The 26,800-nt window shown below is 36.1% G+C and overlaps 1 protein-coding gene and 1 long non-coding RNA gene across 3 annotated transcripts; one reads left to right on the top strand and one right to left on the bottom strand.

Moving 5' to 3' along the window:
* Nucleotides 1-2,612: 2,612 nt before the first annotated feature.
* On the bottom strand, nt 2,613-22,596 carry DTWD1 (DTW domain containing 1). Of its 2 annotated transcripts, none has more exons than XM_053595293.1 (5): nt 22,480-22,596; nt 17,670-17,991; nt 12,055-12,198; nt 9,953-10,211; nt 2,613-2,932 (listed from the first exon to the last, which is right to left on the bottom strand). In XM_053595293.1, exons 2-5 carry the CDS (start codon nt 17,931-17,933, stop codon nt 2,685-2,687), a joined length of 915 nt encoding a protein of 304 aa, XP_053451268.1. In that variant the 5' UTR covers nt 17,934-17,991; nt 22,480-22,596; the 3' UTR covers nt 2,613-2,684. The 2 variants fall into 2 exon arrangements, with proteins under 2 accessions (XP_053451268.1, XP_053451267.1); XM_053595292.1 differs by lacking the exon at nt 22,480-22,596 and adding an exon at nt 22,080-22,468.
* A 192-nt stretch (nt 22,597-22,788) lies between these two features.
* Nucleotides 22,789-25,962, top strand: LOC128587302 (uncharacterized). Its single transcript, XR_008380567.1, has 3 exons — nt 22,789-22,891; nt 24,636-24,720; nt 25,831-25,962. It is a non-coding gene; the product is annotated as an uncharacterized LOC128587302 (long non-coding RNA).
* The last annotated feature ends 838 nt before the right edge of the window (nt 25,963-26,800 follow it).

Raw genomic sequence — 26,800 nt, 5'->3', positions numbered from 1 at the left:
TATCTGGGGGCTGGGTGGCTATTAACAAATCTAAGCATGTGATTCCATGTGGGTGACGAGTATGACCTGGCTGTGCTTCATGAGTCTGTCATGCTGCAGGCTAACCATGTTCTATGTCAACAGCAAAAGCATAAAGTTTGTAGAAATACACTAGATCTCTAAAAATACATATGGCCCAGAATCAGAGGGGCTACTTCAAAGGAAACTGAAAGAGAACACAGGGAAAACTGAAGAATTAGAGCCACTGTTACAGTCTATCATACCAAAGAAAAACAAGACCACTATGGTTAATTCATTGTTCTAATAGGTATTACTATCTTCTTTAAAGAAGAACTTGAGATTCTCTCTGGACTTAGCTGTACTATAAATTAGGCTCTTATGAAGTATGAGTCGCCTTTTTTATGCCAACTGTGAGATGGGGTCAAATGATTGGCTTGTTCTCTGCCTCTCTTTTCTCATTTCCTTTGTAACTGTTACATTTAGTTGGTCTGTACAGCCAGTTAAATGGCAATAGATTTTGGCTTAGGGAAGTCCAAATTTAGCCCAGAGAAATCTGACTTTGGCCCTCCTTAAATCAATTCAAGGCCTTTCTCTATTCTCAGGGCCAAGTTCTTAACATCAGAAATCTATTTTAATTCCATTCTTGTAAAATAACTGCTAAGTAAGCAAGTCAGTTTATTTGGCTAAGAATATAGGGCTAATAAATTTCAAACCTTATATAGTTCACATTCCATTTTATGAATAACACAATATAATGGTGACCTCACCAAACCAATCCAAATCAGAAGGCCCAGATTCTACTCCAGGTTCTGCCACTAACTAATTGCACAACGTACTGGCAATTTACTTGATCTCTTTAGTACTCAGTTACCACATGTATATAATCAGGAATTGCTCTAAATTACAATAATCCAAATTAACTTCCACAGGAGTTAATTTTCAAGTAATTTAAGACATAATAGCTGAAGTAAAGTTCAAAATGTTTACTTATTTCAGTGCTTTTCAGAACCTTTAATATGCTGTGCCTTTTAATCCCCAGGAGGGAAATATAATGTGTAGCAAACTAATTTCAGCAAAAATTCTTTAACTCTTTATCCCCCCCCACCATAAAACATGCTGTGTCCCATTGCACGTACTTTGAGAAATGTACTGTCTACCATCCTGAAAGGTCAATTTATTTGTCAGAGTCCCAAAAAGAAAATGCAACTTCAAATGGGGACACTGGAGAAGAGTATAATAAAATGACTCCAATATTTACAAAGGTATGGGCAAGTTAGTGAAAGCAACGTGGAGTAAGGACTTACTCTGGGGCTACTAACATCTATAAGCTATTACTACCCCTAAGAGAAAAGGGATAAAGGCAGGGAGCCAGGAACTAAACCTAGAGGAGTAACTGGGATAACTGCTTGGGAAGGGAAGGGTACTATGGCATTTATTAGAAGGATACAGCCAAACCATGGTGACCTGGCAGAAAAAGACCAAGGGAAAAAAATAACACAATTTTATTTTTCTCTCAATTTCAAACCTCTCACCAGAGTTTCTCATTTGTTGATCCCACCCTAAAGCCAAAAGGTAAGAGAATATAACTCACAGAACAGAGAACAAAATAGAAAAGAGTGAAGAGGAAAACAGAAGCTATTTAACATAGTAGAGCTCCATTCACAAACAGCTAGATCTAGACAATTAAATGGTGTCATCAGGGCTATCTTTTCGCTGTTTTCCTTTGCTGGCTTCTTTCTAAGGCAGACTCTTTTTACCTGGGAGCACAGACAGCCAACAGCAGCTCTAGGCTTAAATCATTCTTAGATAGCAATTCTGAATGAAATAATAAAAGAATAAACACATACATAGCACTTTCTATATTCCAGGCACTGTTGAAAGCTCCTTATGTACATTAACTCAGTTAATCCTATAAAATAGGTCCTATATCACTCACTCTTTATATACCAAAGAAACTGACATATGGCTAAGTAGAAGAGGAAAAGCTGAGATTTAGATTCAGGTAGTCTACCTGTAGAGTTTGTGCTTTTAACAATTGTACCATAACTGTCCTTTGAAAAATAAACCTCATCTCATACAGCACCCATATCATTTATCAAAAAGCCCCTGGTGCTGTTCCCTGGATAAGCACTGTGTTCAGGGCATGTTCAAACACTTAACTTGTTAACCTGTGTCATATGTTCACCTCTAAGGCAGGACAGCATTAAAACTAGCAATATCCTTCCCCCCCAAAGATGCTGGTCAGATGTAAAAGCAACAAATATCCATCACAAGCAGTGCAAACTTAAAGGAATAACCCTAGAGGCTAAAACTATATTTATAATTTGGCCTATGTTTGCCACTAACCTCAAAGTAAATCATTTACTACCTTTTTGAGCAAGCAAGAATCTGACTCCATTATGTTTTATCTACTGTGTAGATACATTATATTAAAATATAGTAATGAAATTGAGATATGAAAAATTGAGCATATGTTTTCTTAAATAAGTTTTTCAGTCAACAGTATCTCTGAAAAATTCCCTTATATACAATTTCCTTCCTTTTAAAAAATGAGATAATTGAAATTGATGTTTTTTCAAATGGTCTTGAAGGCATTATACATGATTATTTCCTAAGAATAAACAGAGTACAAATATGTTTATTAATTTTAGCAAAATAAAAAGACATAGGTGGCTTGTTACAAACTAATGGGTAAGTTTTCTTGTTTCTTTATTTCCAGAGCATTTAGCATTCTTTATCAACTGGTACATAAAAGAATAGAAAAATAAAAGATTGTCATATTGTCCTTTGTATTTCTCTTTTAATATATCAGTATGGTAGTCTACTAGAAAGTAGTAAATGGCTTCAATTGTGGAAAGGAAAGTATCTGGCTTTCCTTTTTGATGGCGCCAAAAGCAAGTTTTTCTTGTTTTCAATTCAACTTGCAACAACCCTGCCAAAAAAAAAAAAGGAAAAGGGTAAGATAAATATTTCTTATATTTTTTTCTAATCACAGAGTGTAGTATAATAACAATGATTTCTGTTATTTAAGAGTACAGATAAATTCCTTCATCTTAATTTGAAACAATATATTTTCTTTTCTTTTTTTTTTTTCCTGTTAGGTTAAGTCCCTCTTTTTTTTTTTTTTTATTGATTCATTGAGGGTACAAGAAACCAGGTTACACTGATTGCATTTGTTAAGCAAAGTCCCTCTTGCAATCGTGTCTTGCCCCCAAAAGGTGTGGCACACACCAAGGCCCCACCCCCTTCCTCCTTCCCTCTCTCTGCTCTTCCTTTTCACATCCCTCCCTCCTTCTTTCTCTCTCTGCTCTCTACTTCCCCTACCTGCACCGTGTCCTTAGAAACAGTATATTTTCTTAAAGGCGTTAAGATACGTACTTAAGCAACATAAGACAGAGAATGAAATCTTACCTGTGACAGTTATCTCTAAGTTTTAGACTAAAAGATTAAATGTGGTTAACATTTAAGATAGTCATCTCTTTTTTCTATCTACCAGTCTTTTAAAAACTAAACCTGAGACAAGCCTAAATTCACTAATTTTTAGAACAGTTTCATTTCCTTGAGCAACTGACTTTTAAAATATCATTCTGAAACTCACTGAGATAAACAGCTTAATGTTCTTTAATACTAGTGAAAGTTTACTTACAGATTATCATTTTTAAGCTACTACTTCTTTAACACAGCACATCAAGGTGTTTGTACTGTTACCTCTGTTACAACTACGATGCAGAGCCTCAATGACAAAGTCAGCTAGAATGTCTTGCTCTTGTACATTTAAAGAGGAAATGATTCTTTATAAATTCTTTCCCTAGGCTGATAAGATTAAGAGTTTTTCCCATAGTTTCTTCTGTGGTTTATATAGTTTCATATCTTAGATTTCAATCTTTTATCCATCATGAGTTAATTTTTGTAAGTGGTGAGAAGTGTGTGTGTCCAGTTTTGGTCTTTTATATGAGGCTAATGAATTCTCCCACAACCATTTCCTGCATAAGGATTATTTTCCCCAGTACATGCTTTTGTTTGCTTTGTCAATGATCAGATAACGAGTCTGGTTTCATCTCTAGACCCTCTGGTCTGTTCCACAGATCTATGTCTCTAGACATATGCCAATACCATGCTGTTTTGATCACTATTGACTTATACTACAACCTTGCATCGGGATAGGGCATAGTTTCTGGGTAGATATAGCCACAACTTAGACTTTAACCTCATAAAAGAAAAATATGTAATCTAATCATATGTACCCACATGTTAATCTGGAATTTAAAAAAATGAGGAAATGATTAATGAAATCACAAAATAGTACTCTCATCCGTTACAACTGAGATATCAGCATGCCAACTTGGAATGCTTTTAGTTCTTCAGACCACTACTTTGACTCACGCTAAATAAATTTCCCATTTTTTTTTAACAAGTTTTATTTTAAAGTTAGAAGTAAAAGGGAGAGGGTAGCACCGACACTAGCCCATCAACCAATTAGGAACTTCAGTTAGCAATGATCTCCTACTATTATACTCCACTTTTACTCAGAAGCTATCTCAGAAATGTAGCAGACAATACAAGAAATAAATATAAGAAATCTTAAGATAGTAAGAGATTTATGGAGGATCAAAAGTCAAATAGGAATACAATGAGGAAAGAACAAAGAGAATGGAAGGGAGAGCATTTCTGATTTTTCCAGAAATTATTTTAAAATACGAAAAGCCACAGAAACATAAAACATAATGCATCTCAAGCAAGAAAAATACATATATAAAAAAAAGACTCATCACATAGTAGTGTAAATGCAAAATGCCATGGATAAAGAGAAGGTATTACAAGAAGACATTGAGAAGAGTCAGATCATACAAAAAGGAGTGATGAGATTTTTAACTAACAACAGGAGAATATTGGATACACTAGAATAATATCCTCAAAGTATCAAAAGAAAATACCTGGAAATCTAAAATTTTGTACCTAACATATTAACATGTCAAGAAAAACAGTAAAAATATAAGTAGACAAAAACAAAACACATGACAACAAGACATCAAATTAAAGAAATTCCTAGCGAATGTATTTTAACAAAGATGGTAGGGGGGCAGAGGCAATATGGCCAACTGGAGCCAGTTTTCCACACAGGCTCCCATCTGGAAGGAGAGTTAAAGGACAGAAGTTTAGCAAGTAAGCTGATGGTTCAGAGCTGAGCCAAGAGAGAAGGTTGAAGAATGCACATCAACCCTGCTGAGGCGTGCTGGGACCCCAGGGAAAGAAACAATACGTACAAAATCCATGGCCAATGAGACGGGAGTCTCCTCCCCTATGAGAATGCCTTGCAGTATACTTTCTACAAACAAGCGAGCAGAGTTTTGATAGTCTCTTATTTTATCCCATGGGAGAGACCCTCTAAAAACCGGAACTTTTTCCCCGGAACTTTAGAGACTCTCTAAAAATCAGAACTTCTTATCATTAGTGGCACTCTCCCGCCAGGCATAAAACTGTATATGTTCTCTACCTACAATTCTGAAACCCCAGTATTCCCCTCCACTCTCACCCCGAGGTCTGGAAGCCTGTCCCCCATAGAGTCCATATTCTGGGGCATTTTCTCAAGAGGTGTGGACAAGGCATAGGCTGTTGCAGGTCTGTGCTGATTCTGTGGCATAAGGGTAAAGAGAGGATTGTGGACTGAGAGGGAGAGGGAGAAGCAGTGCCCCACGGCATAGAGCAGCAGCAGCGGCAGGAACAATAGGGCTCACACCCCTGGGGACATTTTGGAGAGACACTCCCCACCTCTCTTGGCAACTGGTGGCAGCCACTGGCAGAACAGATCTGGAATGGAAACACAGGCTCTGTGAGTAAAGGGTATGCCTGAGGCAGTACCTGCCCGGGCAGGACATGGTGGGGTCAGAGACTAGAATACCCATGCACAGAGACAGCATACTCCCAGGACGGAGCTGAGTCAGAAGTGCTGCTTTAGTGAGCAGCACTAAACACCTGGCCCCCAGGGGAACGTAGCTCAGACAAAAGCAGGCAGGGCAACAGCACCAGCCCAGGGAGAGGCAGAAACTGAGAGCTGAGTGTGAGCCTTAACCCCACCAGCCCCAACACAGAGTCCAGCCAAGACAGAAATGCCAGCTCCATGAGAACTGGCACAACAGTAGCAGCACAAGGCAGGGCTGAGTCGGAGTTTCTGTGAACTCAAACAGAGCCTGGCCTACAGGGGAACACAGCCTGGCAGAAACACTAATTCTGCGAAGATATAAGGCACAGCAACATCAATCTGGGGTAGGGCTGGAACTGAGTAAATTGCCCCAGTTTCCAATAAGCACCTGAGGTTGTCAGGCTTTAGCTCCCCCTGCCAGCTAGTGGCAGAGTGCGTGGTCTGGCCGAGGAGACATAGATTTCCCTCTGACTCAGGCAGGCGCAAAGCTGTAGAGCATCTGCTCATTGGAGGGAACTGGGTCATAGCCCTTCGGGGTTACCAGTGACTGGGTGGTACAGAGGTGCAAGGTGGGGAAGGAGGCATCAACCCTCCTGGACTAATTCATTTGCTGGGTGGCTCCTTCTGATTCCACGGAGCACCGGAGCGAGTCATACTTGAGCTGCCAGCAGACCCCTGCTATCTAATTGCTTGAGAGCTTTTGAGCTCTCCCACTTGAGACTGGGTGCTGACTGGGACAACTGACTTGGAACCCTTGACCTGGGCAATCACCTGAGGACTATCCAAAGTGGTACCCTGCATGTGTGGTTGTGGAAAGCTTCGATTTTCCTTTTCTAGTTGTTGCCCGTGGGAGGTGGGGTGACTTCGTTGCTCGTATCGCTCCACAGCTGAGACTTCAACCCAAGGTTACTGATTCACTAGGCGTAGACAAAGACCAGCTGAAAACAAGACAGAGCCACTTAGTCCCACCACACCAAGCAGGTCCCCAGTGTCTCAGGCACTGTAGCATTGTACGGGTCCTTTGCAAAGCTTTAGGGGAAAAGGCACAAACACCAGTCCCAGCTCTTGGGCAAAGGGTGGTTAATCCCTAGTCCAGGAGCCCCCAACCCAACTTCACCTTATCTGCTCATCTAGCCAACAGTGTAAAATAATCATGGGACAGAATCAGTGGAAAACCTCCAGCAACATGAATAATCAGAGTAGATCAACTCTCTCAAGGAATGACATGGCGGACACATCAGAAGATCCCATTCATAAACAAATGGCTGGGATGTCAGAAATTGAATTCAGAATTTAGATCGCAAATAAAATTAATAGAATGGAGGTAAAGTTGGAATTAGAAATTCAAAGAGCATTTCAAAAGTTATCTCAAGAATTTAATGAATTCAAGGTTGGCTGACTGGATACAAAAACTCAAGCCAGATATCTGCAGCATACAAGAATCACATCTTACCTTACAAGATAAATATAGACTCAAGGTGAAGGGATGGTCATCTATACTCCAGGCAAATGGAAAGCAGAAAAAAGCAGGCATTGCAATCCTATTCACAGATACAATAGGCTTTAAACCAACCAAAATAAGGAAGGATAAGGATGGACACTTCATATTTGTTAAAGGTAATACTCAATATGATGTGATTTCAATTATTAATATTTATGCACCCAACCAGAACGCACCTCAATTTATAAGAGAAACTCTAACAGACATGAGCAACTTGATTTCCTTCCGTTCAGTAATAGTTGGAGATTTTAACACCCCTTTAGCAGTGCTGAATAGATCCTCCAAAAAGAAACTAAGCAAAGAAATTTTAAATTTAAACTTAAACATTCAACATCTGGATTTAACATACATCTATGGAACATTTCATCCCAACAAAACTGAATACACATTCTTCTCATCAGCCCACAAAACATACTCCAAAATTGACCACATCCTAGGCCACAAATCTAACCTCAGCAAATTTAAAAAAATAGAAATTATTCCTTGCATCTTCTCAGGCCATCATGGAATAAAAGTTGAACTTAATAACAACAGGAATCTGCATACCCATACAAAAACATGGAAGCTAAATAACCTTATGCTGAAGGATAGATGGGTTATAGACGAGATTAAGAAGGAAATCTTTGGAACAAAACAACAATGAAGACACGAATTATCAGAACCTCTGGGATACTGCAAAGGCAGTCCTAAGAGGGAAATTTATAGCACTGCAAGCCTTCCTCAAGAAAACAGAAAGAGAGGAAGTTAATAACTTAATGGGACATCTCAAGCAACTGGAGAAGGAAGACCATTCCAACCTCAACCCAGCAGAAGAAAAAAAATAACCAAAATCAGAGCAGAATTAAATGAAATTGAAAACCAAAGAATTATACAACAGATCAATAAATCCAGAAGTTGGTTTTTTGAAAAGATCAATAAAATAGATAAACCTTTGGCCAACCTAACCAGGAAAAAAAGTAAAATCTCTAATTTCATCAATCAGAAATGGTAACGATAAAATAACAACAGACCCCTCAGAAATTCAAAAAATCCTTAACGAATATTACAAGAAATTTTACTCTCAGAAATATGAAAATCTGAAGGACATCGACCAATACTTGGAAGTACGCCACCTACCAAGACTTAGCCAGAATGAAGTGGAAATTTTGAACAGGCCTATATCAAGTTCTGAAATAGCATCAACTATACAAAGTCTTCCTAAAAAGAAAAGCCCAGGACCAGATGGCTTTACATCAGAATTCTACCAAACCTTTAAAGAAGAACTAGTACCTATATTATTAAACCTCTTCTAAAATATAGAAAAAGAAGGAATACTACCCAACACATTCTACGAAGCAAACATCACCTTGATCCCTAAACCAGGGAAAGACCCAACAAGAAAAGAAAATTATAGACCAATATCACTAATGAATATTGATGCAAAAATACTCAGATCCTAACAAACAGAATCCAACACCACATCAAACAAATTATACACCATGACCAAGTGGGCTTTATCCCAGGGTCTCAAGGCTGGTTCAATGTATGTAAATATATGTAATTCAGCACATAAACAAACTAAAAATATGATTCTCTCAATTGATGCAGAAAAAGCTTTTGATAATATCCAGCATCCCTTCATGATCAGAACACTTAAGAAAACTGGTATAGAAGGGACATTTCTTAAACTCATAGAGGCCATCTACAGCAAACCCACAGCCAATAATTAGATCAGGATCCACTTAGATCAGGAACCAGGCAAGGTTGCCCATTGTCTCCATTGCTCTTTAACATTGTAATGGAAGTCTTAGCCATAACAATTAGGGAAGAAAAGGCAAACAAGGGTGTCCATATAGGGTCAGAGAAGATCAAACTTTCACTCTTTGCAGATGATATGATTGTATATCTGGAAAACACCAGGTATTCTACTACAATGACCAGATACAGAGCAGTGATTAATTAGCAATGAAACTAGAGTATATAGAATAGTGTTGTGAGGGGGAAGGTGGATGAGGAAAATCATAAAGGTCAGGAGAAAACTTGGGTGGGTGTTAGATAAGTTCATTATCTTAATTGTGATGATCTTATGGCTCTAGACATTTGTGAAAACTTTTGAAATTACACCATCTAAATATGTATAGTTTATTGTATGTTAATTATTCTTCGATAAAACTGGAATTATTGGGAAATTATTTACATACAAGGCAAAAATAAAACAAACCCAGAGAAAACAAAGATAAGACTCTAACTTCTTGGCAAATGTATTCACTATTAAGGTTTTTATATCTCCCTATTACTATTGGAGGATATCCTTATTCTTAGCAGATGTATATTTAAGTATTTAAAGGCAAAGTACTGCAAAGCCTGCAACTTCTGTTCAAATGGCTTACCTAAAAATATATATGACATATAAATACATACATAATAACAGAAGAGAAATAAAGCCAAAGGTGGCAACATTTATAGGTTTCAATACAAGTCTTCTTTTCAAAGATTTTCAAAATAGAAGTTGGGGAGGAGGAACAATCCAATAAAACATCATTTTTTCTTACCTTGAAGTCGCTCATCAGTGATGATTTTGTTTGTTTGGTTCCAAGTGCTATCTATAAATATAACTTTTTTCAGTGTTGTTCCTTTGCATTTGCTGTCTTTCAAATCACAGCCTTCCTGTTCTTCTGTTTTCTTGCGTTTAAAAAATGGCACATCAGGGTCATCATTTTTGCCTCTAACATTATTTTGAATCCTTTTTTGCAGATGAAAAGAAATCTCTTTTATTGAGACAGACTGAGGTCCAGGAAAAACAAGTACAACCTAAAACAAATAAGCTTCAGTTAGTAGTATACTACTATAATCTTAAAAATAAATAAATTTTGATTGATTAAAAGTTGAAAGTAAAAAATATGTTGAATATCTGAGAAACAAACATTAGATTGATTCTATGGTATATGTTTCTTTAATATGTATGGTAAAGGTTTTTGGCTTTTTCCTAGTAATTTATAATCATAATACTACCTAAAAGTATTACTTCAAAATGAGTTGTTCACTGATTGATGGAGGCCAAGTTAATTAGACTTAAAGGAAAAAATAAAATTTTGTAATTTTACATAAGAGAAAGGGCAAAGTATATGATACTTTGTAAAAGAATCACTGAAAACTGCTAAGTGATTGTATACCACTTTCACCTATATTGCAAGCAAAGATAAAATAAATGATATAGTTAAGGCTGGCAAGAAAATAGTATAATGGGCTTTTACAACCATTACTGGTGGGAAGATTAAAGTCTCCATAAAAGCAATTTACCAATTTATATCAAGAGTCTTAAAATGTTCATTCCTTTTGGCCCAATGATTTCACTAGGGGAACTTACCTTAGTAAAATAATCTTAAACACACACACTAACAATACCCAAGAATATTTGCTAAAGTATTTTAGAGTGAAAAAATTACTTATAGTATCTCTTTTCTTTCAGCATAATTTTTACTCAGCTCTTATACTATTAGACACCCCAAGTATTGATCAGCTCCTGGGACAAAGCAGGCAACAAGTAATATTTGTTAAATAAACAAATGTTTATATTCCCTGTGGGTATTTTACCCTATATGTTCTCTATTTTCCAATTATCTTCAATGATCATGCACATTTTTAATATAAAAAATAAACATTATGAAACAAAATCATAATAAAATTAAGATACAAAAAATTCTTGAAGTTATAAATTTCAAAGTTATAGCATGCATATATTTCCCTCAATACCTAATTGGCAAAGTCCAGGGTTTCTTAATTTTCTTGGATTATAAGCATATCACACCTTCTTATAGTACCTAACACTATGTTCTACTTAATCAATATAAATGGTATCTAAATTAACAGGAAACAAATACATTTCTATATATAAAATTTAAATATTACTTATGCATACGATTTTCTATATAAACTCAACCAAGATAGACAGATGGAGAGGAAGGCAAGTAAAAACTAACAAAATCTTTCTGAAACAAATGAATATATTGATTTTTAACTTTGTTTCTAGATTAACCACACCAACAAATGGCCCCCAATAGATGCTTCTTTTAGAAGAACCCAAAGCCTAATTTTTTGAGATCTATTGTAAAATAACTTTTTGGTAAGAAGACTAATAATATTTCACCAATGTGAAAATCTCAACTATGCAAAAACCAGTTAATCTAAAAATGAGTAAGGAAAGCCTCAAAAGAAATGTTACAAAGGCTATACACTACAGCTCTTAATTTAGGGAGAATTCTTGAAAATACTTATAATTTAATCTTTCTTTTCCTCTATGAAAAAAATTCCAACATACATAATCTGGTTTCCTAGTCTGCATCAAATTAGACCATCTATATGAAGCAAAGAAGAAAGAAAGTAAAAGCACACATGATAATATTGACAAGGAGTAAAAAACCTGAAAAAATAAGACAGAAAATTATAAAAAGCAGAAATATTCAAAAAGCATTGCTAAGATCATCTGCTCTCTGAAGACATTAGTGAAGTGAACTCCATAGTGTTTAATGCTACATGAGCATAACTCCAGGTTGCTAAGAAAAACATTAAATTATGTTCAAGTTCAAAAGGACAATGGAGTTTAAAATTCATTTTCATATTTAATGAGAAGAGTTATAAAAAGGAAGCTGCCTACTTCATGGTCCTTTTCTTCATACTCTGGAATACAAGGATATGTGTAAATGTTTACAAATTCAGGAGCTAAGAGTTTTGCATGTATAGCAGTACTTTTGCCATCTGTTTCATTTGGATGTTTAATGATGTCAATCTTCAATGGAAGCTAAGTAAAAAGAAAAAAGACAAATGAACAAAACAAATATAAAAATTCTGATTTTTACATTAATAAAAATGGACTTTAAAGCTAAATAGCAAATTTATAGTTAAGTTCCTATAAATATACATATGGTTTAAAGGTCATTTTTCAAACTAGACTATTAAGAATGGTGAAAAGTCATAAAGCACACTCAAATTTTTTCCTTAATATTGTTAATCACATAATAAGACAACTATTTTCAACTTATTTAACATAGAATCTTCTTTAAAGCAAAGCTCAATGTCATTTTCATTTTTGTACAGGTAATCTAATTCTTTGCATTGTAGTGTGTGCGCCAAGAACATTCCTAATAATTCCTATAAACTCCGTTATTTGTTTATTTTGTGATTTTTTTTGCTTTGTTTTTTGAAACAAGGTCTTAGTCTGTTGTCCAAGCTAGAGTGCAGTGGGGTCACCACAACTAACTGCAATCTCAAGCTCTTGGGCTCAAATGATCCTTCTGCCTCAGCATCCTAGGAAGTTGGGAGTACAGGTGGGTACCAAACCAGCTAATTTTTTTTTTTTTTTTGGTAATTTTTGGTAGAGATGGGGTCTTGCAAAGTTGTCTAGACAGGTCAAGAACTCCTGGCCTCAGTGATTCTCCCACCTTGCCCTCCCAAAATAATAGAGTTATAAATGTGAGCCACCATACCTAGCCTATTTTATGACATTTTTAAAGAACATGTAAGTTTGGGTAAAAGCTTTCAATTTAAAATTCAAGTTGGAGTTCTGTTCCTTATACATCCTTTTAGGCCAAAGGTATTATCCTCTGATGTGAACATCATGATTATCAAAAGCATATTTTAACAACATAAATAATTATCAATTGGAAAAAAGGTAACAGAAGAAGTCTAAAAGGTATATTCACAAAAAAATTCTCTTAAAAATCACTTTGCTGTATTACCCTTAAAATTTCATTATTTATTATAAATTATGCCCTGCTTCTGTGCAAAAATAATACTCTTTTGGGTTTCTTAAGTTAGATTTTTCTATGATTTCATTTTGGCTCTCTTTATAAGGCCTGCAAATCTCTTCAAATGCAAGACTCTTAAAAGTCTTGCCTTAGCTTTTATGAAAAAGAAAGCCAAGTCATTAGTTTTATATTTAAGAAACCCTCTTGAGATGGATTTTTTGATGATTTTTGTTATGTTATATATTTTTCCACATCTCCAAGCCCTATCACATACTAAACAAGCAGGATTCTGGAGCACACAGATTTTTTTACAATCTGGAAAACAGCACATAAAACTATTTTCCTTGTGTTTTAACATATGTTATACCCTTGAACCCATCATTACGATCAAGATAATAATCTGTCATTACCAAAAGTTTTCTCATGGTCTCTTCCTTCTCTCCTCCATTAACTACTCTCTCCCTATCCTCAGGCAACCATTCATCTGTTACTCTAGATTAGTTTGCAATTTCTATATATTATTATAGATTTGGTAGAATTTCATACAGTATGTACTCTTCATCTTTCACTAAAAATAATTATTCAGAGCTGTAATCATAGAAGGTCTGACAATTAAGTTCACAAACTTGCTCACTGGTTGCTTTAGTTGGCAATACTATACAATTAACTCGGTAAAGTTTCATAACCCTTGGTATATTCGTGTCCCACAGCTGTGTTTGTGTTGACATGTGGCAGTGTCTTGCTGAGTGGTGTTCACTAGTGTTGTTGTGTGTTTTTGTGTGGTATGACCACAGGTCTGATGGTCATTCTAGGAAGATTTCCAAAATTGCTTTGAAGGGTAGACTAAGCACTGGTATCAGTGCATAGCTTCCCAAGAGGAGTACTTGTAAGGTAAGTGATGTTCAGCAATGAGGTATGTAGCACTTGTTTATGTATTTAATATAACATATATATATAGTTTTTTTTTTTTTTGTAGTGACAGTGTCTCAGTTTATTGCCCTTGGTAGAGTGCCGTGGCGTCACACAGATCAGAGCAACCTCCAGTTCCTGGGCTTAGGTGAGTCTCTTGCCTCAGCCTCCCAAGTAGCTGGGACTACAGGCACCTGCCACAACACCCGGCTATTTTTTTGTTGCAGTTCGGATGGGGCTGGGTTTGAACCCGCCACCCTCGGTATATGGGGCTGGTGTCCTACTCACTGAGCCACAGACACCACCCAATATACTATATTTTTGTTATTTTAGAGTATACTCCTTTTACTTTGAAAAAATGTTAACTGTAAAATAGCCCTTAGGCAGGTCTTTCAGGAGTTATTCCAGCAGAAGGCATTATCATAGCTGATGACAGCTTCATGAATGTAATCATTCCCAAAGACTTTCCAGTGGGACTAGATGTAGACGTGGAAGAGGGTGACATTGATAATCTTGACCCTGCAAAGGACTAGGCTAATGTGTGTGTTTTTAACAAAAAAAGCTTAAGAAGTAACAAAAAAAAATTTTTTAATAGATAAGAGCTTATAGAATAAGGATATAAAAATAGAAATTATTATTATTATTATTAGAGACAGAGTCTCACTTTGTCACCCTCAGTAGAGTGCCATGGCATCACAGCTCACAGCAACCTCCAGCTCTTGGGCTTAGGCGATTCTCCTGCCTCAGCCTTCCAAGTAGCTGGGACCACAGGTGCTTGCCACAATGCCCAACTATTTTTTTGTTGCAGTTTGGCCAGGCCAGGTTCAAACCCGCCACCCTCGGTATATGGGGCCAGTGCCCTACTCACTGAGCCACAGCCGCCGCCTGAAAAAAAAGACATTATTTTTATATGGCTGTAGAATGTGTTCATGTTTTAAGCTACATGTTATTCCAAAGAGTCAAAGGTTAAAAAAGAAATTAAAAGTTAATGAAGTAAAAGTTACAATAAGCTTATTATTAAAGAAAATGTTCTTTTATAAATTTAGCATAGCCTAAGTAGGCAGTGTTTATAAAGACTACAATAGGTAATGTCTCAGGCCTTCACATTCACTCACCATTCATTGACTGATGCTTCCCAGAGCAACTTTTAGTCCTACATGCTTCACTCATGGTAAGTGCCCTATACAGGGGTACTATTTTTTATCTTTTATTCCATAAATTTACTGCACTTTTTCTGTGTTTAGATGTGTGTTTAGACACACAAATACTACTACATTATAACTGCCTACAGTATTTGGTACAGTAACATGCTGCATGTTTGTGGCCTAGGAGCAAAAGGCTATTATCATTTAGCCTAAGTGTATTTAGTCTATTACCATCTAGGTTTGTATAAATACACTCATGATGTTTGCACGATGATGGAAGCACCTAATGACTCATTTTTCAGGAAGCATTTCTCAGAAAATATCCCTGTCATTAAGTGACGGATGACTGAATTTATCAATTTGTTTACTAGACTAAAATGTAAAGCTTAGGAGGAACTTATTCATTATGTAATCATCCACCCTTCCCAACTAGGCTGTTTAAAAGCAAATGCTGAAAGATTTGTTAAAATAAAAATAGAAGTTAGAACATTTTATAGTGTTTTTATTAATGTTAATATATTAAGATATCAAATTTTATATATGGTTGTTAAAATATAAACACTTTAGAGAACTCAGCATAGTCTAGACCATTTGGTATTGATCAAACTTCTGGCATAATGTTTTGAGTCTTTTCTATTAAGCAGTGGACATTCAACCACTCAGAAAATCCCTTCTATTATTAAATTTCTATGAAAGTATCAGCCTTGTGAATACAAACAAATACATCATTGACTTTTATTATTCTGATCTGCAATTCTTTTTTTTTATTTTTATTTTTTTTGAGACGGAATCTCACTCTGTCACCCTGGGTAGAGTGCTGTGGCGTCATCATAGCTCACAGCAACCTCAAACTCTTGAGCGATCCTCCTCCCTCAGCCTCCCAAGTAGCTGGGACTATAGGCACCAACCATGATGCCCAGGTAGTTTTTCCATATTTAGTAGAGGTGGAGTCTTGGTCTTGCTCAGGCTGGTCTCAAACTCCTGAGCTGAAGCAATCCACCCTCCTCAGCCTCCCAGAGTACTAGGTGAGCCATCACACTCACCCCTGCAACCCTTTTTTGAACACATCTTAAGATAAAACTTTTAATAAAATACTCTATGACATAAATAGAACATAGAATCATTCTATGTAGACTTCAAAAACTATACTTTGAAATGTAAACATTCCTGTAAGAGCAGGATATCAGAAATGGATTAGTGTCCTCAAGCTCCTGCTTTTTCTGAGCAAACTGTGAAGCTCATATTAGATGCCATACTTCATTATTCTTGACCAGTCAATTTTCCATTAGTCTGTACATATGATTTTAGATCTCTTAGGAGACCCTGGCATATAGGCTAAACTGAAATTCCAGTAGGTAAACATGAGTATCAAAGTATTTTCTTCAAATTTAAATAAACCTTAAAATTATCACAGTAAATATTTTAAAATATAGGTAATATCTATACTCCTACTGGCAAGTTCTAGTGAGTTCTTATGTAGAGTTTAATCTCTCCAAAGTGCTAACAGAAAACAGTCAAATTTTTTATATTATTTAATTTACTCCTAAATTATCAATCAAGGTCAGACAAGCTGACACAAATACAATACATTCTTCTCTAATTATGTAGACATGATGTTCTACAGATCTTTTACCTATACAAAAGTAGGATTAACCTACATTAAAAAGTACAAAAGAAAGCAATCAATTCAAATCAAAATTTAAATCTGGCATAAAATCACTATAATTATAACAGCCCAGTGAAGAGGTCTTAGTTTTTAAATTTTATTTTATTTTATGCCTCTGTTCTATCTCCACATATAGAGTAAGTCACAAAATCTACAGAAAAATTAATCCTAGTTTTATAGGGTAGTGTTTTCTTAAGGAGCAGTCCAAGAACTTGAGGTAGTTTTTAAAAGCTTCTTTTGGTAGTCTATAAACCTTTAGATTTAGTATTCATGTTTATGCCATATTTTTCGATGTTATAAATAAATTATAATCATTGATTTTAAAAGTAAATGATTTCATTAAAAATGGCATCATTCAGGGGGTTCACAGCTCAGTGGTTAGGGCACCAGCCACAGGCACTGGGTGTGGATTTGAACCCAGCCGGCACCTGCTAAACAAACAACAACAAAAATAGCCAGGTGTTGTGGCAGGTGCCTGTAGTCCCAACTACTTGGGAAGAGCTGAGACAAGAGAATTGCTTGAGCACGAGAATATGAGGTTTCTGTGAATTATGATGTCACAACAGAGGGCGACAAAGTGACATTCTGTCTCAATTAAAAAAAAAAAAGGCACCATTTATTTCAGACCCAAGTGTTTTTCCAGAGAGAAAAATAGATTTAGCACTCTGTGGGATGACATCTTCCATTAATATAATTCATTTTCATAATGATATTATTTATCACATTTTATAATTAGAACAGGCGTACATGAGATGTCTTTTTAAAATCTAGTTTCCTACTTCAAAACAATTTATTTCTTACCAACCTTCACAAGTGGAATCTGTTCAACAGGTACATTTTCAACTGGGACGTAACATGTATAGCAGTAGAACATCCTTGAACCACCACATTTGAGACATTTTGATCTCCCACTTTGCTGAGCTTTTTGAAGAACTTCTTGAGATGCTAAGCATAAGTTCTGAAGGGGATCATTTGAAACTGTGGAAGTTTGTTGTGATTGCTGTGTTTCCACAAATTTTGTATTACTTTCTTCACTTTCTTCAAGAAATATAGGTGGATTAAGAGACATTCTTCATTCCAACAAAAGTTTAATATTTATTTTTAAAACACATTTTATGATAGGTACACTGTAAAAAAAGTGTGGAAGGGGCAAAATAAAACAGGAAACATTTTACTCCCTCTTTCTCTACAAAGAGAAGTACTCAATTTAATTTATAATTGTGTGCTGTTTTGGTACTGATTAACAAGTATTAATTAATTTTTAAGTTACTAAATTGGCATGCTTTAAAATATAAATTAAAAAGTAATAAACTCAAAACAACAAATTGGTTACCCTTTGGGGCCATTCTTTCCATATAAGTAGGTGCTATCTTAGAAAGTTTATTTCAAATATAAAGACTAGGCACTGACAATCTATCTTTGAAGAGCTCTTTTTGTTCCAGAGATGGCAATTTTTTTTATAAATACAGTAGAACCTCCATAGTTGACCACTTTCCCCACATTTACCATCTCCTTAAGTTGATCTAATTGTCATAGACCATGCATGCACCACATGTACTCAATTACGTAGACCACCCCCATATGTTGACCAGTTCATTAGGAATTTAGTGCTTTCATCTTAATATTAGCCAGGAATATATTCAATCCTGTAGGCTCTGACTTTGAATTGACATTACATGACATCAAATCTTATGCTGAACTCTAACCAAAGCAGAAGTTTACAGTGAAACCAGTAAAATCTGTGTATGTTAGATACATTCACATATATTTCTCTTCAACTTAAAACTACATCTAAAACTAAATAGACACTAAAAAATGAGAGGCATCTACTACCATTTATAATGGTGAAATATATTATAAGTTTTAAAATTTTACAAAGTAACGCTAATGTCCACTCTAAGAATTTATACTGCTTTTTAAAAAACATAAACTATTCCAATTCTTTAGTACTAGAGACAATATAGGAAAATAACTTTCCTCCTTCAAATCTTTTTCAAAGGTTGATAACCATCAAAATTACTGTTTGCATACCCTGTAAGAAATATATCTTTAAAGGGAGAAAAGAGATTAGAACTCTATTGATTTGATATGCATTCCACAACTGTAAAATGATTCTGTTATAAAGCTGTATGGCACTGTGGTATTTAACTATGAAGCTGCAGGCACTTTGATTATAAAAACTGACAGAAGAAACACTTGACTCCAACAAGAAACATTCTGTGGTCTGCCAAATAAAATTTGAAGAGAAAGTCTAGAGAAACGTAAAATACAACATAATTTGCTACCAAGAAGTTGGTGACATTAATGTAATTACCCATCAAGAGCTTTTTGTTTTTTTTGCAGTTTTTGGCCGGGGCTGGGTTTGAACCTGCCACCTCCAGCATATAGGAACAATGTACTCCTTTGAGCTACAGGCGCTGCCCTCATCAAGAGCTTTTTTTAGATTGTAAATCCCAACAAGCTAGACACCCAAATAGAGAGACACAAAAGAAAAGGAAAATGTACTTGCCAAATAAAGAGAAAACCAAAATACAGTAAATCTTTTCCCTGTGTACTGATTAGGTATGGCTTTACATTTTGGGTTGCTGAGAGAAAGTGATATTTCAAAAAAGTGATCCACTACCTTCTTCCTGTCTCACAATAGAAAACCTTACCTACTTCTGCCTGCCACTCCAAATCATCTACCTAAAAATGCCTTCTATCATGGTAAACATGCCCTCAACAACTAGAAGAGTGCAGGATATTAAGATGCCACCTGTTCTTGAGTATCAGATCCTTTTAAGAACTGCATGAAAATCTTGGACCTTATCCATAAAAAATGTATATATAGACACAATATATCCATACAACTTCAGGTGGTTTGAAGATTTCCTAGAGTTCATCTATGACCCAGGCAAAAAATCCTAAGATAAAATATTCATTCAAAGGACAGAAGCAGTAGTTTGGGAAGAGATCCTATTAGTCCTTAGAAATCAGAGCAAAAAATGCTGTTGGCCAACAGTGTCAACTGTCACAAGCCAATAGATGTCCCATCACTGCACTGAGAAAGCTAATTAAGTTTCACTTAAACACTCTTGCTTTGGATTTGTTTTGTTATTGCATGAAGTTCTTACAGAGATACATTTTTAGGCTGTAATAGTTCCAAATTATTCAAATTATGGAACTCAACACAGAGACACATTTTTAGGCTATAATAGTCCCAAATTATTCAAATCCTTGGACTCATCCTAAATGTTGGGACCACACCTATGGTGCATTTTACAAGGGTACATGTTAAATCTACTAAGTGTAGAGTATAAACATCTTAACACAGTAACTAAGAAAATGCGGTGAAACTGTTAACCAAATTGATGAAAGTATTTCAAATTTTATAGAAAACCAGCACATTATACCCCATAATTGCATTAATGTACATAGCTATGATTTAATAAAAAAAAAAAAAAAGAAATTAGACTAGATTTATTCTATAGCCCTCAAAGTGCATTCCTCCTGAGATGCTTCAAAAATATCATCCTAGGGCAGCACCTGTGGCTCAGTGAGTAGGACGCCAGCCCCATACACCAAGGGTGACAGGTTCAAACCTGGCCCCAGCCAAACTGCAACAAAAAAATAGCCAGGCATTGTGGTGGGCACCTGTAGTCCCAGCTACGTGGGAGGTTGAGGCAAGACAATTGCCTAAGCCCAAGAGCTGGAGGTTGCTGTGAGGTGTGATACCACAGAACTCTACCGAGGGCGAAAACATGAGACTCTAAAAAAAAAGAAAGAAAGAAAATATCATCCTATATTTCACTTACCTTCCATACACATAACTAAATAGATATTAAAGAAGCCTTATGCAAATGACCTTCATCTAAAAAAACAAATCAACCACGAATACCTGTGAACAGTGAAAGGGAAATGTTTATGGCTACTTCCCCTGTCTCACCTACATTCTCCCAAGCATGGCTGAGATGGCCACAAAGAAGAGGGTAAATCATGGGTAACTCTCTCCAAAGGTCTATGGAACCACATCAACAGGGCATCTGTCTTGACCTAGCCAACAGCCCGCCTCAAATGTGTACAAATCATTTGTTGCAAATGTAATTACTCGAAGCCTTTAAAACATCCTTGTTAATATCAAATATATGGGGGAAAATGCAGCTCAAGTCATGGGTATTTAAAAAATTTAGAAAACACAAAAAGGAACTAACAAATAATTTTAGCCCCTTGAAGGAGCATACATCATTCTGCAACTTAGGTTGAAAACAAATTAACTTTTTACTCTTCCTTCTATCCAATTTCTCCCCCAAACTAAATATACTCACCAAGTTGCATCAATTCTTCCTTGCATATAACCCTCAATTTTCAGTCTCAAAGTCAGGACTCTAACTCTGTTTCTTATCAATTCATAGATGGGCAATGGCAATCTCTTACATGTCTTTACTTTTGAGCACCTACTGGTTCTCATATTTGACGTGGAAAAATGTAGAGGTATCTTTTAGTAAAGCTATCCTTCCTAGCATTCAACTCTGTAAGAGCAGAATTCTTTACTGACTTTAACTATTCCTGATTCTTATGCAATAGGAAGAATTAAAGAAACTAAATCACAACCATTCTGAAAAACACATCCTGTAAGAATTTCGCTGCTAAAGTACCTGCAAACTACCTGTATGGATTACCTGCAGACTGGCCTAAATAAACAAATATAGGTGTGCGTGTGTGTATATAAATTGTGGCACAATTATAATGTAAAAGGATCCTACCTTTTCCATTATTGTTACTTGACTCACCTTCCAATGGCACATTATATATAAAACTCACCTATACTGTATCATGGACCCATTCAGTACTAAATAAAACTCACTTCATATTTTCTTTCTGGAGTACTTTTAAGAACCTAGTCACATAGTACGTATAGGTCCAACATTTATTTTTAAAAATCCGAGGTACCAACTTTCTAAATACTGGCCCAAAGGCTTCTCCCACCACCCACAATATGGTAGGCAGACTTCTTTGCCTTCCTTTTTCTTGGTACACAGGTCAGAAGTAGTCCTTAAATGTAACCTTAATTAAATATCAATTTTTATCATCCAACCTTGCGGAACTGGCCCCTGAAAGTGTTAATATACTATCTTATTTGTCCTACATCCCCCCCCCAATAATTTAGATATAAAAAGTCTTCTTTCCTTATTATGTAACCATAACCTTCATATTTTAAATACACTACATGACATACCTAATCCTGTGTCTGTACTAGGTAGGATTCTCCTTCCGGGATTACCAATCCCCTATAAACCACTCCAAATACTAAAAAATAGAGAATGGAGTTTCTAGGGAACTGACTTTTTTGAGGATAAACTTCCTTTAGGGCAAAAAGCACCAAAAACCATTGTGAAGAAAAAAATATTCTTCGAGGAAAATCTGTAATCTTCTTCCCCAAAGGGCCCGCAAGATCCTAAGAAACGCCAAAGAGTCGGCGCAGGGACCGAGAGCCCCTCCGCTCCTAAAAGGAGACACCCTAGCACTCAGCTAGGGTCCCGACAGAACGATCACTTCCCGTGGCCGCACAGTCCAGCCAGACCACTGGTCTCCAGAGAGCGCGGAGACCGACACCGAGATCGGAGTGGGACTCAGACCTGCACAACGCGCGACTTCCCGCCACCTCCACGCGTCTTCAACTCCACGGAGCCCAAGGCGCGGGTCGGGCCGTGATCATGCGGGGACGCGGCGGAGCTCTTTCCCCGAGACACCAGGGGGAGGAGCCAAGCCGTTGCCGGGGTATTTGCTGAGGCGTAACTGGGACCTTTCTGCAAAGGTAACGGGCGGGGACAACAGCGGGGCGGGGTTAGGCGGGAATTCCCGCCTCAGCGCTGACTGCGGGCGGCTTCTCCTCAGAGACGCAGCGGAGAACCGGGCTGGGCCCGGCTTAACCCCACTAGCCCTTCGCCAGTTCTTTCCCAAGTGTGGGAGGTACCAAATAACAATAGTTAAACAACAGTAACAGCTGGGACGCGGCGGCCGGAAACGTATTCTCAAAGCGTAATTGCAGTGAGTTGTGAGGAAATGCTGTTACAGAACAGTTTCCATTTATTAATTCCAATCCCAAAGATATTTTAGTCGTGAGAACTTGGTTCTATTACTCGTTTTGTGACAATATCAAAATTAAGTATTTTGTGCTCCGTATAGTAATGAAACTTAGAAAAATCTTTTTTTTTTTTTAAAATCTGGTATCTTGATGATTTGGTTTGTGTAAAAACATGCGTGTAGCGTTGTGACTATTTTGTGCAATTTTTCCAGTTTGAAGTATAGTACGTGGATGAGTTATAAAACCATTTATCCATCCCTCACCCCAAAGAAAACCCAAACGGAAAGAGCACTCATTAACAGTTATAAGATTTAGAAACACAATGGCCAAATGCTGAGCAATGTATTTATTGAGTACTGTAAATTTATCGAGTGGGAGATAAAGAACAGAACGTTTGCCCTAGTAGAGCTTACTGTTATCAAGTAATGTACACGTAATATATAAAATGCAATGCAGGTAGTATATAAAATGCAGTTTTCTTACTAGTGAGAAAAAATGCAATATGTCTAAACAATTAGAATTTCAAAGAGCTCAGAATGGAGTGGTCATAGGCTTATTAGTTGAATTTTACAAAGAGTTGGCCCAACACGTAAAAGAATATTTTGTAAAAAATTTTAATGAATATTTTATAAATAAAAGTACATTTAACTACAATTTTCTATTTTCCCTATGTACGGAAAGTTTAGGGGTATTTTGGGACACCCTATATGTGCATGTATGTGTGCATTAGGCCTTGTTTGTAAAAATGTATTTCTTATTGTTTAGTAAATACTCTAAAAAGTTTTAAATCACTGATTTAGAAAGATGAGTTTTCTGGGTAAGGAAAGAAGCAATGGCAAAGTTCCTAAGTCAGAAATAATAATTCATAATGACTCTCAGTTTTATCAAAGTACCTAAGTGGCACAGATTAAAAAGCAAATGAGACTATTTTTAAATGAAGGATTGGGTTACTATTGCTTTGTAATAAATTACTCCAAAATACAGTATTTTGAAACAACCATTTTATTGTGTTCAAAAATTGTATGGTTAGGAGGGCACAGTGGATCAGCTTTTCTCTGGTAACTTAACTGGAAAGACTAGACATGCTAGCGAAGCTGTTATTTACACCACTCCATGTGGCCTGGGTTTCTTCATTATGGCAGCAAGATAGTCAACTTCTTAGCTTAGCTCAGGGATCCAGAAGGACCTGTTGGAATGAACAAGGTAGAAACTACATGTCCTTATCTGACCATGCCTCAAAAAGTAACACAGTTCACTTCTCTTGCATGCTTTTGCTTACAAGTAAATCGTAAGACCTATCCAGATTTTAGGGAAAGAAATACTGATCCCTCTCCTGAAAAGATTGCCAAAGAATTTGTGGCCATTAAAAAACAAAAAAAAAGTGGTGGGCGCCTGTAGTCCCAGCTGCTCCGGAGGCTGAGGCAAGAGAATCGCGTAAGTCCAAGAGTTAGAGGTTGCTGTGAGCCGTGTGACACCACGGCACTCTACCCGAGGGCGGTACAGTGAGACTCTGTCTCTACAAAAAAACAAACAAAAAAAAAAAAACAAAAAAACAGCAGTGAATTTACTGCTATAATATAATAGAAAACCTCAAAATATTGATAGTTTAATGCAATTAATGCTTATTTCTCATAAAAGTTGCATTGTAGATGTTCCTAATCAGGTGAAATGTTAAACTTAAAGTCAAATATTTCTTTTTATTTTTAGTGGTTCTACTGCTTCCTGGGACTTGGGATCCATAACTTATTTGACAAGCAAGAAAATGTGGTGAATCACAGAAGAAGTTGGAGAGGTCAGCTCTAAAAGTGGCAAGTGTAAATTTTGCCACAGTCCATTGGCCAGTTAGTGCCAAGGTCCCCAAGGGCTTGGGAAATGTGGAGGAACACACAGACACATTGATGGTCAGGTTGCCCATGTTCTAGGTTTTTAAACAAAATTCTTTGCTCTACTCTATTCTCAATTCTTATTCTTTTAAGTCTTTTTAATGTTTCTTCTATTTACTCCCTAGTTTAAATATGCTTATATTGTAGTTTCTTGGTTTTTCAATTTCAGATGTTATCCATTGATTTTCTCCTATGGATTCTGACAGTGTTCTTTCACAACACCACTCCGAAGCATGTGAACATTCTCTCTCTAACTATCCCATATACTCTTCTTATCCCTTCATCCTCTCAATAGAGTGATACAGTTTTTACGTAAATCAACATTTAGTGTTATCACTACTATGCTAGGTAAATATCATTCAACTCTGAGCCACATAATATACTTTGATCACATTAACTTTTAATACAACCTTTTACTTTCTTTGTTTTCTTAATAACTGCCATATTTTTAATGTATTTGTTAGAAATCTGTCTCAAATACTTTGCCAAAGTGATAAAGCATTATGATATAATACATTAATTAATCTCACAGATTTTTTTTCTGTATAGATATTCTTCCTAGAGCATTAAAACCTCTACTTCATTCAGGCTTGGTTGCTTTCATCAATTCAATACTGTTCTCTTGTATTAGATCACTCGTTTCCATTTTCATTGTTTAATCCTTTGTTTTTATGAACTACATTTTTTACAACCTTTCCAGAAAAAAAAAAGAGTGTGATAGACTATATTAATGGTCCCATAAATATAGTCACATTCTAATCTCTAGTATTATATAAAATGTTATCTTATATAAAAAGAACTTATGTGATTAAGGTAAGGATCTTGAGATGATACAATTATCCCGAATTGTATAGGTAGGTGGCATAATAGAAGGGTTTTAAAGAAGGAGATAAGATGTGAGAGGGAGAAGATCGTACACTGCTGGCTTTGAAGTTTAAGGAAGAAGCTATGAACAAGGGAATTGATGTGACTTCTAGAACTGGAAAAGGGAAGGAAATAGATTCTCTTCTCACCTACAGCCTTCAGAATCATAGTCCTGCAGACCCACTCCAGACTTCTGATCTCCAGACCCGTGAGATAATAAATTTGTGTTCTTCTAAGCACCAAATTTATTGTAACTTGTCGCATATGAAACTATTATGGAGAGAAACGGTGAGTTTTTCTTTTTAGTACTTTGCAGATCTAAAAAATGCCACCACTTACTTGATGTTCTGTCTATATTTAGAAGTCATTTTCCTGGCGTAATCCTATATAACTTCATATCTATTTTCCTCTGATTCTTTTTTTTAATGTTTTTGTTCTTGTTTCCAAAATATTTCTTCATCTTTTCTTCTGCATAAACTTTTTGTTGAATATTTAACTTATTCCATTATATTTGTACATTATATATATATTTTTTATTCTCTATCCCTTTGTAGCATGCTATTTTGGTTTCAGGGACAAAGAAAGTGTCTAAGAATGTTGAAGACTTTTTTTGTGCTTCTGTTCTCCACATTGTCTGTATATTCCCAGATTTTGCTTTTAGTTATTTGCTTGGATTTCTCTTTTTTGTTTTTATTTCTTTAATTTTACAGTCATTTCCTAAATATTTAACAATCCTTGGCTTTCAAGTCATATTGAAAAATAAGGATTAAAATAGCCATAGAAAGCTCACGCTATTTAAACGGGGATTGCCAAGCAATCAGCTTCATAATAGAGCATGGTTTATCACTGGGAATTTCTCAAACATTTATAGAAGAAAAGGGACTAATAAAAATAGGAGAAGAAATCAATGAAATGGGAAACAAATATGCCCTAGAGCAAAAGCAACAGAGCCAAGACTGGTTCTTTGAAAAGAACGTTTAGATAGACTGACCAAGAAAAAAAGAGAAAACTTAAAGGGCAAATATTAGAAATGAAAATGAAACATCACCACAGCCCCTACAAATGGTAAAGATAAGAGAATATTAAGAATAAATATCTCGATGGCACCTGTGGCTCAGTGAGTAG

This window comes from Nycticebus coucang, chromosome 6 (assembly GCF_027406575.1).
Source record: "Nycticebus coucang isolate mNycCou1 chromosome 6, mNycCou1.pri, whole genome shotgun sequence".
Taxonomy (NCBI): Eukaryota; Metazoa; Chordata; class Mammalia; order Primates; family Lorisidae; genus Nycticebus; species Nycticebus coucang.
Note: the sequence above shows the minus strand (reverse complement) of the source record. Positions and strands in the feature narration are given on the sequence as shown.

What these genes read in the sequence shown, in the direction of transcription:
- DTWD1 (XM_053595293.1), bottom strand. Translation starts at nt 17,933, where the DNA reads ATGTCTCTTAATCCACCTATATTTCTTGAAGAAAGTGAAGAAAGTAAT. An exon ending in AACAGATTCCACTTGTGAAG is followed by an intron (nt 12,199 to 17,669) that starts GTTGGTAAGAAA and finishes CTTTTTACTTAG; the next exon opens with CTTCCATTGAAGATTGACAT. An exon ending in CACTGATGAGCGACTTCAAG is followed by an intron (nt 2,933 to 9,952) that starts GTAAGAAAAAAT and finishes TTTTTTTGGCAG; the next exon opens with GGTTGTTGCAAGTTGAATTG.